This window comes from Patagioenas fasciata, chromosome 7 (genome assembly GCF_037038585.1).
Source record: "Patagioenas fasciata isolate bPatFas1 chromosome 7, bPatFas1.hap1, whole genome shotgun sequence".
Lineage (NCBI taxonomy): Eukaryota > Metazoa > Chordata > Aves > Columbiformes > Columbidae > Patagioenas > Patagioenas fasciata.
The window spans coordinates 18,575,030-18,594,305 of record NC_092526.1 but is presented as its reverse complement, the minus strand read 5'-3'; the positions used below and the strand labels follow the sequence as shown (position 1 = coordinate 18,594,305).

Here is a 19,276-nt window from a genome sequence, read left to right as displayed (position 1 = left end):
CATCAGATGTTGTAAGCTAGCTCTGAGTTACAGCATAAATGCTTGAACTGATGCTTAGGAGAGTTCAGGAAACCAAGGAAAGTAACAAACACCATCACATAACTGGTAATTTAGACTTACTGGGATGTTAAAGCATTCTGTCCTTCGACACCCAAGCACAGACTTAAACACCTCTGTGTGTGCTCATACTGCCGTAAAATAATGAAGCCCAAACCAAGTCCATCACACTAACTAACTGAAAAAGGCTTGAAAAAGAACACGTCAAAATGAACTGCTCCAGCAGCTCATGCTCTTAGTTCTGAAGATCCACAATTTAATGTGCCATCACCTTCTTCAAGCTCTTTGGCATATTGATAAACCTCTCCTTGGAACTCCAGAATTTCTCAAAATCAGATATAATGTGTGGCATAATGCAATTTTTACACTAATAAAGTGTCTATGCTGACATCAAGGGAGAAGAAGCAGCTATAAATGTCATAGGTATGGAACAGAAAACAGGCATAAGGTAACATCGTTATGGATAAAGAACACTTCAGCAAGGTGCTTGGAAATACAGTTTACAAGTCACTTATCCAGCCATGCTCCTCTCCTCTAGTTCCTTCCTCTTTGATTTTAATCACTAAAAGGTCTGTTAGAACTCATTACTTACACACACACACACATGTAATTTGAAGTCAAGACTAAAAGTGAAATAGCCAGTCAAAAAAACTTAACTTCATGTGATAGAAACTTCTTTTCCTAACTATATATTTGTCAAATTCTCTACTTTCCCATGCCACGCATGTTTAAATTCTGAACTGGAAAACCCTTTAAAAGGGGAGAGGCTTATGAATTTACTTTAGCATTGCTGTAACAATAGAAAGGTGTTGTGTATTTGCAATGTCTTTGGCTTTTCAGATCACACTACAGAAATTTACAGACACAGTTTTCAGGTAGAGTGAAACACCTATTGATCTCAACAAAAATACGTTAAATTGCTTTACAAATCAAACTTTCTAAAAATTGTTTACTAATGACAAAGATTCATATTTTTACCTGCCTTTACATCATTTATGCTAAAATTACTTGCGACCTTCTATTTGGGGTATTTGGTGTCAAATTGGACTTAAGAAAAAAAAGTAATTTTTCCTGCTCTTATGCCAAATTTGACTGCCGTTTTTATTGGAACATCAAAAGCAGGCTTTTAATTCTCACAGTTTTGATGGTTAATGAAAAGTGAGAGTTAAACACAGCATGGCAGCATTAAAAATGCATGGTAAATCCATAGCACCCTGACATCTTAGCCCTGCAGAGAATGTGAAGAAAAGCCATTGTAAACAAAAGATAATACTACTAAATACAAAGCAAATTAGTTAGATGGTCTGACAGACTCTTAAACAAAGAAAAAATGGAGGGAGAACATATGTACAACTATCTTCCAGCAAAGATATTACAGTGGTCTGTCAGGTGCATAGCCATACATTGAATTTAAGTTTCTGTCTTCATTTTCACACTTAGCTGTGGAATATCTGGAAATGGACACATTGATAAGCTAGTGTAGTCAAGAACTTGGTCAAAGGAGTTTTGCATCCTCAGCTATACCATGTGACCCAGAAGGCAAGGACTTATGGCTAGAATCACTTATTTTACAAATTACAGACTGCTAAGGATTGTTATCAGCTAAACTGTCTAGATTAAACCCAAATTCAACCAAACTAAGAATTCCCTTTCGTGCAGAAAAAGCATCCAGTTTCCTCTGCCTCATTTCAACAGGGGCAAATAAGTGGCCCTTCTAAAGCTCCTGGCAATTGCTGTTACTGAAAAGTCTGATCTGAGCTGTAAGCTCACCAGTATTACCTGAGATTATCTGTTTTTCTCCCTGCACTCTTCTATGAATTCAGCTTCTCATCCAGAAAGTAAAGGCAATAATAAAATGTTTAACTATTTTAATGCATTCTTCTATTAAAGAGAGAAAAATACTGCTACGGTTTGCTATATATGAAACATTCTGCGTTCATACATTCTACACAATGTTTGTGCATAATGAGAATAATCAGCCTAAAATGATGCCTTGACTGCATTTTACCAGTTTGCCCTCAGGAAACAAAGATGTATCTCACAAGACACTTTTGACAGTAATTCAAGGTGCTTATCTCTCTTAATTTTGCTTTCTTTTACACATATTTATCTGCCTGTTCTTTTGCTTTCACCTGATCCAAAGTTATATTTTAACACTCATTTTTGTCTTATTATGAGAAGCTTGTACAGATACTCCATTGCATTCTAAAAAGAAAAATAGAGCTGCAGTGAGCATAACACTGTAGCTGAACTCTAGCATTTGGGTCATGAGGCAATGGCAGCAGATAATGATCAGAAACCTCGCTGCTACCCCTGGTCAAGCTTCCAAGGGCTCCTCATTTCCTGAAAGCTGAGCATTTCAGCATAGGTTCCTGTATAATTTACACACCGCATACTACTGCAAGTTACCCACAGTAAAAAAATAACTAAGAGTATGCCAGCAGAGGTAGCAGTCAGTGTTCCTAAAATTAGGCAGCTCTTCAGAATCACCTCTTTCCCCACTCCATTAATCCCAGAGTATTGGGGCAACAGTAGCCACTCAAGGCCATGTACTGTTTATTTGCTGTTGCCTTGAAAAGGGAAAAAATTGTGATTCCTTTGAAAACCAAAAACTTAAGACAGAATTTTCCTCTTCTAAAACTAACACTAATTTTAGTACAATTCATGCAATAAAAAATATAAATATATATATTTGGACTTTTTAATGTAACAGTGTAATGGATGGTAAGAGAAATTTAAAATAAACCAACCCCTCTTTGCTTTATCACAGGGCCATCATCTATGTTGAAGAAGTCACCAAATGTGGAGTCTGCCAAATGTGCGTTAGCACTTGAAGGATGCAAGCAGAAGAACAATGCTTCAAACTGATTAGAAGACACGTGCCCAAAAAGACTCTGTTTGGAACTCTTTATTGTAATTTAAATAAAAAGTTGATTTGCTTTCGTATAAATGTTCTTAGAATTATTTAGATTTGTATTGTTGATGGTACATTTAATTTAAACTAACACAGTGAAAGTGACAGTGATTTTTTTACCAGGTGTTAGAGGGCTCTGATGCATCTCTACATAAAGACATGAACTAGAATTCAGTAGTTTTTCATCTTGAAAAATAAGCACAGACAAAGGAAAACCTCTAAGAACGTGTCTCCCTACTCGCAGAATCACTTAACCACTGAGCATATAAAATCAGTGTGTTTAATACGGACTTAGATGCTGTCCTGATCGGAATCTATTTTTGGGGGAATTAGCGATATGAAGGTTCCCACAAGAAACTTAGGCAAAAGTGAGCTGTTACTGGAGTGAATTGCTGCATCAGTTCCACTAACAGCTAGAGAAAGTTACTGAAATTGAGCTGATGATACTTTTCACAGCTTGCCCTGAGGGGTCTTTTTAAGTAGACCTACTGCTTATTTGCTACATAAGACCAAGTGAAAAAAGCTTATGGAATGCAAGTGGCCATCCTGTGCTTTGTGGAAACTCAAGAATATAAACACTATAGCACTGACTTTCTCAAGTGCCTCCTGAATATTTGTTTAAAGTCTTTAGCAAGAGTTGCACATATCAACAGGAAAGTTGCCTTGAAAAGGATGAACAATCATCCTACTTTTGCTCTTGTGCATCCATATGTGTACTCACACACATCTTAGTCAATACTACATTTTCCTTACTCTTAAAATGCTATTTTGGCATAATTAATATGTTTCTATTTACTATCCTCTTCAGATTAAATTTGATGTTGCCTTCTAGGTCTGAGAGACTCTCCCAGGGAAGCAGCTAGATTTAGAAGTACTTATTAAAAGTTTATATGGCAATAATCGAAACAAAGGTTCCTTCCTTGAAACCAAAGGCAGTTTTTATACCAACATCCCTATCTTGGCAGATCAGCTGCACCACTACTCTCTTCCCTCACATCAACCAGCTGCCCCTTGCACCTTCCCTGTGCCACAGGTGTTCCCTCATGCCACAAGTCCCAGGGTGACAGGGGAGCTCAGCAGGGCCCTGAAACAGACACAGCAACAGAAGGGACTGAGATTTCTCTAAAGCTGAGGTGATTTGGGGAATAAGAGTCACTACAGTGCAGTGGTGTCCAGACAAAAACGTTGTGGGTATTGTGATGATACTGGATACAGAGGCTAGGTAATTCTGCAACATACAAATCTAGTGAATTAATTGTAAATATTTGCAAAATCTGGCTGCATGTTTTATAACACAGGCCTGTGTCTATGTAAATAAGGAAGAGGCAATAAGAAATGATCTTTCATTATGATTAACTTATAACAACAGTACAGCTTATAAAGGCTTCTGTGAAACCAAGGAAAAAAAAAAAGCCACTATTCTACTGCAGACCAACTCTGAAAATATGCTCTCTCATTTTCATGAATATGATTTTCCAAAAAGTGGTTTTCTGAAAGAATAAGGTATAGTTCTTGCAGTATGTCTCCAACAGTGTCATCTTGAAAATGTTCTTCTCATTTTCCAACTCCTTGAGCTCATCTATGAAATCTAAAGCACCAGTTGAACACTAGCTAATGCATACAGTGTCATAGACTTAGAAACTATAGTAAGATTCCATTACATTTTAACCAAATAGGCCCTGGATAGTCAACAGAAGTAAAAAATAGTCAAATCACATTTCTGGCACTAATGGAACATGTCAGCAGTTCAGAGCAACAATGCGCAAAGATGTTCAAGCTCCGTCTGAAGGCTGGCCCAGGGTGCCTAAAGCACCACAGGTGTCCTTGAGCTGTGCTGTGCCGGGGATAACGTGCCATGGCAGTTAATCAGGGCAGAGTGCCACACAAACACAGTTAACCTGTTTCCAACACCTGAGCTGCTCCCCTTGAATAGCACAGCTCTGAACTGTGCGGGACACCTGAATTACAAATTTAAGCAGAATGCATAAGAGGAGCCACTCATGTAAAAGGTACCACTTTTACACAGTGGCTTTTCAGAGCAGAGTCACACTGAGTTCAAACTGCGGGTTCAAGTACACGTGATACTGAACAGGCAGATGTTATTGAAAGCTCAAAATGCAAAATAAAGCAACGCATTACCATTTTTATCCATGGAATGGGGCTCAGACTGCTTCTTTCCAATATCAGCGAAGGATCTCACAATGGGGATCCTGTTGCTCAGCTTTTTCTGGTTCTGATGGTGATGCTGTTTCAGTAAGGCCTCATGCACTCTGTGACGAACATCCTCACTGAGCTGCCCAGAACCCACCTGCTGGTCCAGAATCATATCTGAAAATATATACATAAACATAGTAAAATAAGGGAAAGAATAAATACTTTATCTTTTAAATTGCAGTAATAAGAATTACTACCCTACAGGATTACAAATGAAAGGTATCAGTTCCTTTAACGCAACAGAATTAAATTGTATGTTTTATTTAAAAGTGATTCACTCTCAGGTTAAAAAAAAAAAAAAAAATCAAAAAGGATGCTATTAATGTAACAAAGTCAATCTCTAAAAAAATACGCAGTTCCCAAATTAAGGTCATCTATGTAACTTTGAAGTCAGACCCTAAGCACTCCCATACATAATACATTTAAACCCAGGATTATGATGTATATAAATTGTCCTTTTTTTTTTTCCAAATAACCCCTACCCTATTTGCTACAAAGGATCAGCATGATGTGATGAAACAACTTTTTTATTCCCTTTATACTTACACAGGAGATCACTGCCTAGGTCTCTATTTCTCATAACTATAATTACAATACTTTCCAGATAAGACAATACAGGAAAATTTGCTGCCTTATTGGCAAATACTTGATCTCATTCTGCTGCCTGACATACATGTTCCTGCAAGAGAATCATTACCTGGAGGTGTGAGTGAAACTGATCCCCTGCTAAGAGATTACAACCATTTTTGCAGTCCACTGGCCAAAAATACTCTTACATATTCATACTCAAAACCGTTTGTAAATATGTGCATTATATATTTCAAATGGGAAAGAACTATTGAGAATTCTGGGGAATTTTAATTATTATTTTGGGAAATCCTGCTAGCAACAGTAATAACACTTAACAGAAAAAGAAAGGAACAAAAGAAATTGCATATCGAAGCAAGTAAAACACCATTTCAGTACACATTGTCTTCATATACCCACTAGGAGAAACTGTACTGCACAAAAGCAGTGATACAACAAGCTGACTCAAAAACTCCTTGTACTGAAAATTCAGACAGCTCATGATTCTGTGCTGGCATCAGATTCACATCTACCAGTAAACTTAGTGGAAAAGCAAGCAGAGCAGAAAAAATAAAAAGCAGATGCATCGTGAGTAGGGACATAGTTTGTCAGGTCTTCAATAATTGCCAAGAGCAAGAGGAGATAAAAAAAGGCATTAAATAATTATGCTGGTTAAATGCAGAGTTTAATTGCTAACAGTCAACTACGCATAGCATGTACATTTTAAAAACACAACAGGTTTTCTGAAGTTCTCAATATCCACATAACAAGCCAGTGTATCACATACATAGCTGCTTGAAGAGCTGAACAACAAATTATCTGCGTGTTTCTCTTACTGTGAAGAGGCTAACAACAAACACGATGACACACAAAAAGACAAAGCTAGGTCCACAGATAAACACAGCTGCCAACAGCTGCAAACATGAGAAATGCATCCACATCTCGCAATGCAGAGTGATGCAGAGGTTTTCAACATTGCCTTTGACTGAAGAGCTCACACCAAAGAGTCATGTTGCTTGGTGCTGTGCCTAAATTCATAACACCTGTCTTCAGGGTGCTTCACCTGACTCTGAAGAGAGCTGATCTCCAGGGTTGACTCAAACACCACCAGGCCAGTTATCTCTGCACTTCCAGCCTAGATGAACAGAGTTTTTCTATAACTCCACACTCTCATGGAAGAGATAGAGAGGCATAGCAGCAAGATGAGTGACAGGCAAAAGAGAAGGTAACACAAGTTCAAGAGAAAGCCTTCAGTAGAATGTTTACAGAAGGAGCCAAGAATTTGCAACACACAAGAAGAAAAGAAAGCTCCAGCTTCAGGAAACATGAGATCTTCTGTAACATAACAAGAGATCTTCAAAGGAAAACAATACATAATAAATACATAACGCAGGGCATCTGTGCTATAGCACAACTGAACTGATCCTCTGCCCCCTCTTCCTGCTTTTTAATTCTGCTGACCAAATGACAAACTGTAGAAGACGCAAAAACAAAGATTACCTTATTTGAGTTGCTCTAAGAAATCAAAAGGAAGAGCTGAAAAAAAGGACTCCTCTAGAACAGGCAAATTTAGGGTTGCGGTCACCACCTTGCTTACAGATCAGTAGAACTTCACTTGTACGGTTTCACTCCTGGAATTACAGTATTTGCCACAATAAACATTAAAATATATTAACTACTGAGGAAGGTGTTAATATTTAAGATGATCCACTTGAGGAGAGGAAAATGTCAAGAAAAAGAAAATCATGTTCTTATCTTCTTCCTAGCCTAGACGCTCTGCTAGAACAGCCACACAAGCCATGCAGTTAGTGCCAGCACAGTTATGAACAATTTTTACTTCCTGCCAAACTGAGAAGGGAGTGGCTTACCTGGAGGGGGTTTTTACAACAACCTCCCTTGCACCTCTACCCCACGTAAAAACGGAAGATGCATTCAGATTTGGAAAGAGTAAAGATGTGCTTTCTTGACTTGATGCTCCCTTCCAGTTGTCATTCCTTTAATACAGACCCACTTGCAGTAGCAGCTGTAGCAACCAAAACACTGACAGATTGCTCTATTTTGACCATTTTCTCAAAAGGTGAACAGATTTGAAGAGCAGTAAGAAAGACTGTGTCCATCAGCACCTATCATAATGGAATTCCACTTCAGTTTCTTCCCAAGTTTTTCAACGTACCTTTTAAAAGCCCAAGCCTCTGCAATGGCAGTGATAACACTCTTGATTGCAAAGATAAACTTAAAACCAAGAGCAACATGGTTTAAGGTCCAATGGCAAAAAGGACCATTTTAAACATCTCATTTTCAAAATAATCCTGTGAGAAGATGATCCTACATGGCCCCACCAGCTGAAGCTGCACCTACTTTCCAAAGCCCTCTTTCTCACTTTTGTATCTAGAGCACATGGCCATTTCTTCAAACTCCATATGACAAAACAGAGTAAAGAATACAGACCTGAAACTTCATAGCACTGTATCTCAGCTACATTCCTGTGTGACAACAGAGACTCCCCAGGGTTTTTATGCTCAGCAACAAAGGTCTGAGGATATTTTTGTTTGTTTAAAATAATTTTTCTCTTGAATGACCTTTGAAATCCTGAGAAGTCCCCTTCTAGTCAGAGACACTGCTTATCACTACTTTTTTCAAGGATGCTTCACAACCATATGGAGCTTTCAGCAAGATGCAACGTGTGGAATATCCACCAGCACAGGGTTACCCATTCTATTAATTGCTCACACCATACCACTTCTGCTGACATAAGGAATACTGAAGTAGAATGTTTCTTCAGAAATGAATCTTGATTCATACTGGAACCACAAAATCATTTTTTCAGGGTGTTAAAGACAGACATACTTCCTGCCCTGGTAATTTTAAAAGATTCAAAGAAACTTGGGGTTTCATATAATTTCAGTAATGTTTTCTTCATTCAGACTCAGTTACAATACATAATGTACATAAAATTTATTTTAAAAGTAAATGCGAGCAATGTGAATACTTAAAAAAGCTATTGTAGTAACTCAAATGTAACTCCACATCACCTGTGAACAATTTCCCCAGGCTGTGAATTAGAGCATCTGGGGCACAAACACCCCAAATCAGCTCAAATGCAGCACAGTTCATATGTCGCCCAGCATAGCAAACTGCATCCATCCCACCTCTAGGGTTGGTGAGAATACAAAAGCAAGTTGGCTGCTTCCACTCACTCTGGAGACATTTATTACACCCTGCAGCTTTGTACAGAGACGTGTGGCCAGATCCACATGGAGCCATCCCACGTCCAAGCTAATGAGCAACAAGGAGACACTCAAGTGTGGCCACAGCTCATTCCTCATTGCTCCAGGTTCACAGCGTGCCCATACCTAATACTACAGGAAACTCCCAGGTGAAGCATAGAATAAATTTATAGAAGTTACACTGCATTTACATCAAAATACCTGTCAAAGTCCAAAGAGAAATTACTAAGAGGTAAACAAGCTAAACTGGGCCTTACTTCTGCAGTGGTAAGTAAAGAACCAAGATCCAACTCAGCAGATATCAGCAAAGTTGCTGGTATTTACATCTCTCAATCTTCCAAATGTTATAACTGTGCAATTACAGGACAAAACAAAAGATTCATGACAAAAAATAACACGGGCTTTTGCGTGCATCATGACTGCACTGACAGCTGACTACAAAACCCAATTTAAAAGATAAGGTTTGTTTGGTTTGTGGTTGATTTCTTTCCCTTAAAAACAGAAGAACACAGAAGCAACTCTAAAGCATTGCCTTATGGAAGACATTCAGCTGAAATGCTGTTCTTCATCTCAACCTGGCTCTAACAGGAAGCCGAATATACACTTCCACAGTGAGTGAGGCACGAGGAGCAACAGCAAACTAGCAATTAGGATTCATGGGCTGCATTTGTGAACCAAGACCCATTTACAACAGTGATTATAAACAAGCTACCTCAGCCAGTGGATTTAGCCCACTGATCCAAGGAGGCAGAGCATTCCACTGCACTGAGAGACGGATTCTATTTCCAGATCTACCTGAAACAATTTTGTTCAACTTCTCAGTTGAATTACTTGAAAAGAGAAGACGGAGAGTGAAAAATGTCTGCTTTTTAAAGTAATACCACACAATTTTGCTGAAAAACAAGAGCAAGAATTTCACAAAACTGTAAATAGTAGAGACTAGGCTAAAATTCCCAGGTTGCAGCTCAGAGAGCAAGCACAGTTGTAAGTCAGAGCTACGCTAACACACCACAGCGGATGCTATCAAAAGAATAGAGACATCATAAACCAATACATTTTGCATCTCTAAACAGAAGAGCCATGAGGGACATTGGTTCTGTGCCTACACACAAAATGAAAGCTGTGATTGACTTGTGCAATTTAAAAAATTCCCACATTCGTGGTTAACATGGGAAAATGCAAACCAAAACAAAACGCCAAACTACTTAGAAGTTGGTATGAGATTCACAATTTACTCACAGACAAATGAACAAAGCTTGATAAAGGTTTCCCTGTAGAGGTAATCACCATATGATAAGCTCTAAATAAAGTAAAGAAAAGCAAAGACCTGGGTGTAGAAGCTAAACAAAAGACAAGTATAGGGTCAAACAGAGAAGAAGATTGCTCACAGGCAATCCCATTCCCTGTTATAGTGTTTGTAATAAAAGTTAAATTTATCATAAAAAGCACTGTCAGAAACATGATACAACTTGAGCGTCACAGCCAAAACAAAATGCTCCAGTGAAATAAAATCTAAACTGGAGCCAGTTTAAATATATCATTATTATGGACTAATATAACTTAAAGCATACAAAGGCAAGAGAAGACTTGTTCAGATTGAAAGCTTAACATGATATTACTGAAATCAATAAAACTGCACACTTGGGATGTAATGCCCTGAGCTGTTGAGCACAGAGTCCAGTGACCTCAATCACAAGATTAAGCTGTTACACAGATTGAAAGTTCGATCGTGAGCAACATACTGCTTGGGAAAAAAAAAGGAGTCATATCTCTGGGTTGGAAAGCATGGAAATATTTAAAATTGAATTAAAAAAATAAACCATTTAAGCTATTTAAAATAAATGGAACTATCAAATATTTCAAATGTGCACATCACCAAAGCACCACTGTGCAACGCTGAGGCCACAGTTCGTATATGACAAGGTTTGACATTTGTTCACAGCACACTCTGCACAAGTACAATAAAATGCAAGATCTGTGACTCATGTTATAAAGAAAGTATTGCCATTAAAGGCTGGACTGAACAGTTTTTGAACGAAACAACAGAAAATGGCATCATATATTAAGCAGAAGAACCTTCTGGGTCCCATTCAGTGGTTAGAATCAAAAAAACAGATGGTAATCTGAGAATCTACATGGTTTCAAAGGAACTAAATGAAAATATCAAAAGAGAACATTTTCATTTGCCAACTTGAACAACACAGTGAAGCTGCTCTCTAATGGTGCAGCCAGATTCTGGCAAATATCTCCTCAAGAGACAAGTTCCAAAATAAATTGTTGTGATTACATAGATTTTTCAGACTTCCTTTTAGCATATGTTCTATACAGAAGTGATCGATAAAATATTACTACATCAAATGTTCAAAGGAATTCCTTGTGCATGGACTGCTAGCTTACTGATACAGGAGCCCCTGCAAAGGCATGTGAAAAAAAGAATGCATTCATTAAAAACAGTAAAAAACCCAAACCGAAAACTAAAATGTGTTTAATCAGAAAATGCATTTTTAAACAGCATGAAGTCTGGCAGAGGTATTGAGCACTTTTCAAGGGAAACGTAAAATCCATCATACAAAATTTAAGAACAATTCAAGAAATTTCAGGAATGAATATGCTGTTTCACTGCATGATGACAATGTTTGAAATTCATCTCAGAAGTCTCTATTATAGTAAGATATTGCCTGTGAATTCAGCATCATAGGTATGAATAAGCTCTTTATCAACAGAGAGAACTGGGTGCCTGTCAAAAGAAATGTACAGTCTTCTAGATTAAGTCATTTTTAATAACACAGTTGGAATGAAAAAGAATCTAATAGAGAACGGACATGCTGGAAGACAGGATGATCTAAAAATTCTCACGACATCACTGGTGCCAAAATATTTTTTATGCAGAACTATCAGTTTCCAGGGATGAAATACAAAATGTTCTGAAAGCCATGCAAACAGTAAAAAAGATGTTTTTCATCTGTAGATTGTAGATTTTACCACAAGCCCATTAAAGTCCTAAAACACAGACTTCAATAAAATAAATTTTCAAGAGCTGAGTGCTGAGAATTTAATACCTTAGTGAGTGTTTATAGAGTAAAAGCTTTGACTAAACCAAATAGGAATTGTCTCAATTTAGCTACGAAGATTAAGTATACCTCTCTTTCGAGGATACAAAGACTGGCACTGTGTTTACAGAAATAAAATTTGATATTGGAATATAGCCCAGATAGCAAGATATTACCAACAAATACACAACACACATTTCTCCCCAGCAAAGTGTTAGGCACATAAAAAGGAAGTAAATGTGCACAATTAGTTTATTTCATCTCCAAAGATATGATGCACCATAGTAATGCAGTAAAATTATCAACAGATTTCATTAGAAAACAAAACCCACAGTAAAAAACTATTAATCAGAAGTAGAAGAACAAAAGCTAAATTTAGGAGTACCACTTTAGACCATGGCACACATTCTGTTTTTGCAAATTCTCCTACATTAAATATACACAGTAGCAACCAAAAGTGACCATCAGGATGGCTGGCCTAGCCCAGCAGAACGGCCAGCCAGCAAAATAAGAAGAGAGTTACATGTTGAAAAAATTTGAAGCCAACAGGTGGGAACAACCATTTCTTTAAATTCTAAAGTGTCAGGACTGTCAGACACAACTGGAATACATACCGACTCTAGGGTGAAAACAATGTTTGCATTGTATAGCACACAGTAAGTAGGACTGTAACCACTGACAGTGAACAGCAGCTGAGAAGAACTGACAAGAAAGGATTTTCTCAAAAGATTCAAGTTCTGTCTCATCTTCAGGTCCAGCAGTTGTTTATATGAAAAAAAGAGCAGCCTGCCATATTATGAAATTTCTAACATATCTGGTACACTTATCTTGGTGGTGTGCTTTTCACCACTACTAATGTGTGCAACACCCTTTGTAACATTTTGTAGGCACCGGACAGCAGGAACAACACATGTAGTATTAGATTAACAAATTACAAAGGAATTTAGCCAGGGAAGAGGAAAACAGCATTACTACAACACTAATAACAATAATAATAACAATAACAATAATAGAGAAAAGCAAATGGAATAGCAACTTTATTTCTAGGGGAAAAAAGCCTCTTTGAAGATACTTGACACAGAACATGGGTGATTTATAGAATGATTCATTTGCCAGAAGAACCTGCTCCAAAGTTGTTTAAAAACAAAACAAAACAACAACAACAAAAAAGAATGCTTCTTGAATCTGCAGATGGAAAAGAGGAAAACAAAAACCCTCTCTCAAAGACAAAGCAAGACCCATGCAAACCTTATCACATGCCAGACCGCCTCACCAGAAAGAGATGCCTTCCAGTTCAAACAAATAAACTAACAAATGAAATTCACCCACATCTGCCACAACAGGTACTTTTAAAGTGAAAGTGGTACACAGCAGTTCATGAAAGTCATCCTAAAGCCTCTTCTCAGAAGAAACAAGTTTCCCTAATCAACAAATCAAGGTATTCCAGAAGCAGGATTGATTCAGAATAGCATTACAGTAACTCATCAAATTCCCTACTGACAAACAACTTACATGTGTGATGAGTTTCAAAACAAAATTAGAATTGTGAATGCTTGAATCTCTGGACGTGTTAACTAAACAAACAAAATAAATGACTACAATTAATTAGGGATTAAGGAGATTAGAAACAGGAATTCATTGTGGTCTCACTATACAGTATCTTCCAAAAACAGGGAAAAAAAGGAGTTTGCTGAAGTTATTTTTATTGCGTTAATCCTTACGTTTTTACCTACCCAAACGAAAACAATTCTGGAAGGGAACTTTAAGCTGACTGCTGAACGGAAGACATTGAGGGATTTCTGGATTGAAAATGTAAAGCTCAAGCTTGAAAATTCCAGTGTACTATTTAAGGAAAAAAGCAATACAAGAACACAAAGTAGCTGTTCTAAGTACTTCTTGATGGTTTAAAAAAATCGCTAGATAATAAATAATGAAGCCGCATACTAATAAACACCTTTGTTCCTACAAAACAGGTGCTTTTTATTCTTCATTATTATCTTTCATCATTATCAAGACAAATTTTAAAGCTCTGATTCAGAGCATGATTCATGGGAGAACCAGATCTTGGCACACAGTAGGAACCCACACACATTTCTGCAGATTTGGATTAATAATATCTTGCATCAGTTCGACATAATTTGGAAAAGGTAAATGCAAAAAGCTGCTACTGTCTGAGCCAATTTTAATTCCACTGTTCAGCCCACTGAACAACATCTGCCTTACCTGATAATGTAAATAACAACTAAAATGAAATTTAACCGGCCCTTACATAGACATACGTGTCACCTATAATGCACTTTCCTTTATAATCTTGAGTGTTAGAAAATTTTCTTCCTCTGTGTTTTGTACCTTTACCTGAACAAAAGTTTTCTGGTTTTATTTGTGTATTTTACATTTTCTGTTAACACACTACTTTGTGCCTGTCACTAAGCAACAAAAAGGCCCCAACAACCACTCATGGCACCATCTCCCTGTGCATGTGCTCTTTTCCCAAATTTACACCTGTTGCATCACACTTGATCTTCAAGCAAAGTTTGGAATGTGGAGAATTCAAAAAATTGAATACAATATTTCCATAAAATAGCAATAGTTGTATAACTTGTATTACTTACAGATACAGCACCATTTTCAGAGATGTTGTGAGGTAAGGCAAAAGTAAGGTAAGGTAAAAGCAAGGCAACATGTGAGATATGCAAAGATACCAGTTCAATAGCCATCATGAGCAGCCCTTACTAAGGGTTAATAAAAAGAAAATTAGGGACCCCAGATTACAAATTAGTGTATCTTTTTGCTCAGTGTCTTCTCTGCTGGAAGGGAGAGATATTTTTAAACAACAGGAGAAAGGACACAGCACTAGAAATTCTCTAGGGCACGTGAGCCCTTGAACCAGATGTTAACATTTTAATGACAAGTTTAAAAGTCCAGTGTAAATACATCTATAATACATCCTCTCTTGCTAGACTAGAAAAATTACTTTGTCTTCAATTCTTGTCTACGAAGAAATTTATAAATTATCTTATTCAAACTACCGTCTATCTTTAGGACAGGAAATAAACATAGCAGATTGTACTATATGGTTCTAGCATGGCCAGGCAATCTTTGTAGTTTTAGGACTCCTTAAGACCACGCATTACAAGTCTGTACTATTCAGTGCCTTAACAACCTGCTTTATTACAGTAATGCACTACCAAGAATTCCCCCGTAGTAATTAGTTATAGCCTTTATGGGAAACACCAGGAATGCAGAAAATGGCATTCAGTCTCAATCTCACTTATACTTTTAGGAGACAAGACTCATCCATTATGTTGTCTCTTGATTTCTGTTTCTGCTGTTCTCAAAAGCTCTAGAATTGCAACTGCTAAATACGCCTTTATTGGAAAATATGCACTCAACTTTAGTTAAGGAAGGTAACACATCTCAAAATTTTTGAAAAACTTACACTCAGTATTATTGCTCTTGATTTTATTCTCAACTCAGAAACGTGTTTTTTAAACTGGTCTGTTTTCATGTTACATAATTCTGAAGAATACTTCCCCATAACTTTTTTTTTTTTTAAAGCTAGATTGTCTGTAATTAGCTTAGCAGTAGATTCAGTTTGTGGAAGTTAGCACACTCATCAATCACAATGTGAGGTGGCACAGAAGGAGCAGAGAACATGCCAGTTCTAATGAGATATATATACAAACTGTCCTCTCTCCTCCATTTTAATTTTCTCCTTTACATAAAAATTGATTCTAAAAATAGCAAAGTCTATATGAAAAATATAAATAAAATACTTACCAGTTGTGTCAGACATTAGTTTCTTTGTCATATATGGAGTAAAATATTTCCCAGGAGCTTCTAAACCAAACTGATCATTATGCAACATCTTTCTTGTACAAAATTTTGTAAGTATTTGATTTTATTAATCTTATTCCTAACTAATAAATGCAACAATAATACATACCTGCAATTTCTTCTATGGAGTTAGCTCTCATGTCCAAAAGAACCGTGCCATTCAGGATACAGCTTCTCAGCTCAAACAAGCTGTGAAGTGACAGTGTGGCAACATATGGCTTGCTCCACCTCTCTCCACCATCCTCTACATCTTCTTCAAACTTCAACCACCTGTACAAACAATCAATTTTATAACTCCATTGTGCATGAGAATGAAAATAAATCATGTCCATGGATATTGAAAAATCACTGTTAAACATGTCTTCAAATTTCACTTTATGCTTTCTTTGTAGGAAAGAGAAGAAAATTCCCTTGCCTGCTTCTTCCCATATAATGCTGTATTATACAATTTTTGAAGATAAATTCTGACCATGGAGATGAAAAGAGACCCATATTGTACTTCGCAAAAACTTTGAGTAATGCTATTTCTGTGATAGAACAACAAGTAATACGAAAAGGACATAGAACAAGAATTTGTGGTTTGGAAGCTATACATAATAAGAACACAGGTGAGAACTTTCTCCATGTAGTCTTAATTTCAAACTAAACATAACAAAAAAGAGACATTTTTCATTTAAAGTAAGTATACTGACATAGTAACACTTCACAGAATCTTCATCCATTATCGCCAGCATAGTTTTTTCACAAAACACAGTGTTACAAGCTTTGTTAGTTTAAGTTGTTAGTTACTTAACTGTACTAAGCTACTCATAAAGGCAGTTAAATGTTTTGCAATATCTAGCCCATTTTTCATTTCTCATCGATTAAATTGAATTTGCATATACAAATGAGGTTTTCCAAATGGATTTTCAAAATCATGTCCAAATGGACATCAAAAACAAATTAACACACCACACCCCAACCAAATTCAAACCCCTGGTTTGAAAGGGATGAGCTACAAGAACTCAGATGAGTTACCAAGAAGCATGTGCGAAGGAAAAAAAAAATATTCTTTTTTTCATTTTGCAGCTGCACTTGAACTCCATGAGAAGAAGCTGCCTCGAGCTTACTCATGGCACTCATGTTTCCAAGCTAAAAATATGCTAGACGTATTTGTGGCCATAACATCACAAACATGGTGCATTAATTGTACTGCTTAAACTATTGCCTCCTGAGACTACAAAATATCTACATTTTTATCTTCTCATACTTCCGTTTGTACATGTTTCTAATCTCTCTAGGAGTTTTACAAGATAACAATCTTTGCAGTTGGGTATTTCCAATTATTTCTGATGTACCATCCTCTTGCTGATTCAAGAAAAGATGAGAAATCATGCTACATGTATCCTAAAAACAATGATCCAAGCATAGATTCTTACAGAACATCATCAGAAACCTCATACTGTCATTACTTTCTGTTCACGTAAATAGTCTTCAGTGTTGCTCATCTGATTATACTGCTGCAGTCTGTCCTTGATAATACCTGTTTTGAACATACTGACCAATTCTAAAGAGATTTTAAATGAGTGATAAAAGCCATACACATTCTTAAAAGTTTCATTAAGACAGGTGACTGGACAGAGGCAGGCTCACAACCAGAGCTCCTAACTTTCTAGGCACATGGAGAAAAAAAGTCTAGATCATGAAAACAGCTTTCATTAGAGTTTATGGTGTCAATCAGACATCAAAGCTTACACACAACATAAAAATCCACAGGAAAGTATTGCTAGTGCTCAAATAATCATACTTGCCATTGTGATTATCTCCATCTGAGTTTCAAACAATTTGAATACTATAAGTCTATGGTCTGCATCCAATTTCCTACTGTTACTAAAACTTCTGTGTTTAAACACATTATCAGACGTTGTTACTTAATGAGCCAACAGGACAGTACATAAATGTAAATCATACCCAGCTGAGATAATTCTGCATTCAGAATAAAAATCTATTTAGATTTTAATAAGCATTACATGAGTTTACCTATCTCATCAAAGGAAAATCATGTTTATCACCTTTTATCTTTTCAGAAACATTCCTCTGTTATGTCAAATAACCCGTATTTAACATATCAAATGAGAAACAGCAGCAGAAAACAAAACAAACAATTCTCTAATCTTAGGCACAGTCATCTAAGTGTTCAAGTGGTTTTAAAAATGATAATACCATTTTAACAACCCTCTGTATTCGTGTACAAGATTGAAGGACAGAAATGGTTTTGAAATCCAAATTCAGGCATGGATTCCCATTTTTCTACTCCTTCTAGTTTCTCATAGAAAGAAAAATTTTAATATGTTTACTTTTGCAGTTTAATCCCTTAAATTGATATGGTTGATAAATAAAAGCACTTCATAAGCATTTCACAATTTCCCAGAAAACATCAACAACTCCATTTGTATATTGAGTTCATGTGTCACACACACCCCATGGGCTTGGAATACATCGAGAGCTATATTAGTTGTGTCTGATCACAGAGAAGAGCAGCTTCACCCATGGTTTTCTTTTACTGGTCAAGACTAGCACAGGTATTTGGCAACCATGCAGTTTAGTTCCTCTGATAGCATACTTGGTGGAACAAAACATGCCAACAAAGTTTCAGCAAGATATGTTAGTAGAGTGAAAATATTACTCAGATGTGTGTGTGTGTACATACACACACATACGTATGCTACATCTTGTAAAATCATCAGTTTTTCAGGAGCCAATGCAAGAGTGTGCACACTCCATTGTAGATTCAGTTACAGCATCCTGGTGCACAACATGAAGTGAGTTGAACATGATCCGTTTTATAGTCTTATTATGTCTGCAGCAGAGAGCTGGAGTAGATACTCCTAACCTGCTCAAGAATCAATTATTAATTGATTATTATCAGCAAGGCTTTTGACACCATCTCTCACAACCTCCTCGAAGGCAAGCTCAGGAAGTGCGGGCTGGATGAATGCATGGTGAGATGGATCATGAACTGGCTGGATGGCAGAGCTCAGAGGGTTGTGCAGAGGCTGGCTGCAGGTCTGTAGTTAATGGGGTTCCCCAGGGGTCAGTATCAGGTCCAGTCCTGTCCAACCTGTTCATCAATAACTGGGATGAAGAGACTGAGTGCACCCTCAGCAAATTTGCTGATGATACAAAACTGGGAGGAAGAGAATCAACCACTGATATCGAAAATGATCCTTTGTATTAGTTTGTAAGTATATGATCTTGCATATTAAATGCCATCCCATTTCTGTCACTCTACTCAAAGTCATCTTGTTCTTTGTGTATGCTATCCTTATCTATTTTCTGATTTTTTTTATCAACAAGTTTTATTACTATAATCCTATTTTTTTCATTCAATGATAAAGCTATTTACTAAGTCTAGTTCTTCACAAGTTAGT

General features: G+C 36.9%; 1 protein-coding gene across 12 annotated transcripts in view; it reads right to left on the bottom strand.

Moving 5' to 3' along the window:
• Positions 1-19,276, bottom strand: part of SLC4A10 (solute carrier family 4 member 10) — a 170,205-nt gene that overhangs the window by 51,416 nt on the left and 99,513 nt on the right. For all 12 annotated transcript variants that reach the window (XR_011739980.1, XM_071810968.1, XM_071810970.1 and 9 more), the window contains 2 exons: positions 15,976-16,136; positions 5,111-5,299 (listed from right to left, as the gene is read on the bottom strand). Coding sequence is in view for 11 of the 12 variants with exons in the window: in XM_071810968.1 (XP_071667069.1) it covers positions 5,111-5,299; positions 15,976-16,136 (350 nt within the window). In the remaining variant the exon portion in view is untranslated. The remainder of the gene's footprint in view (positions 1-5,110; positions 5,300-15,975; positions 16,137-19,276) is intronic.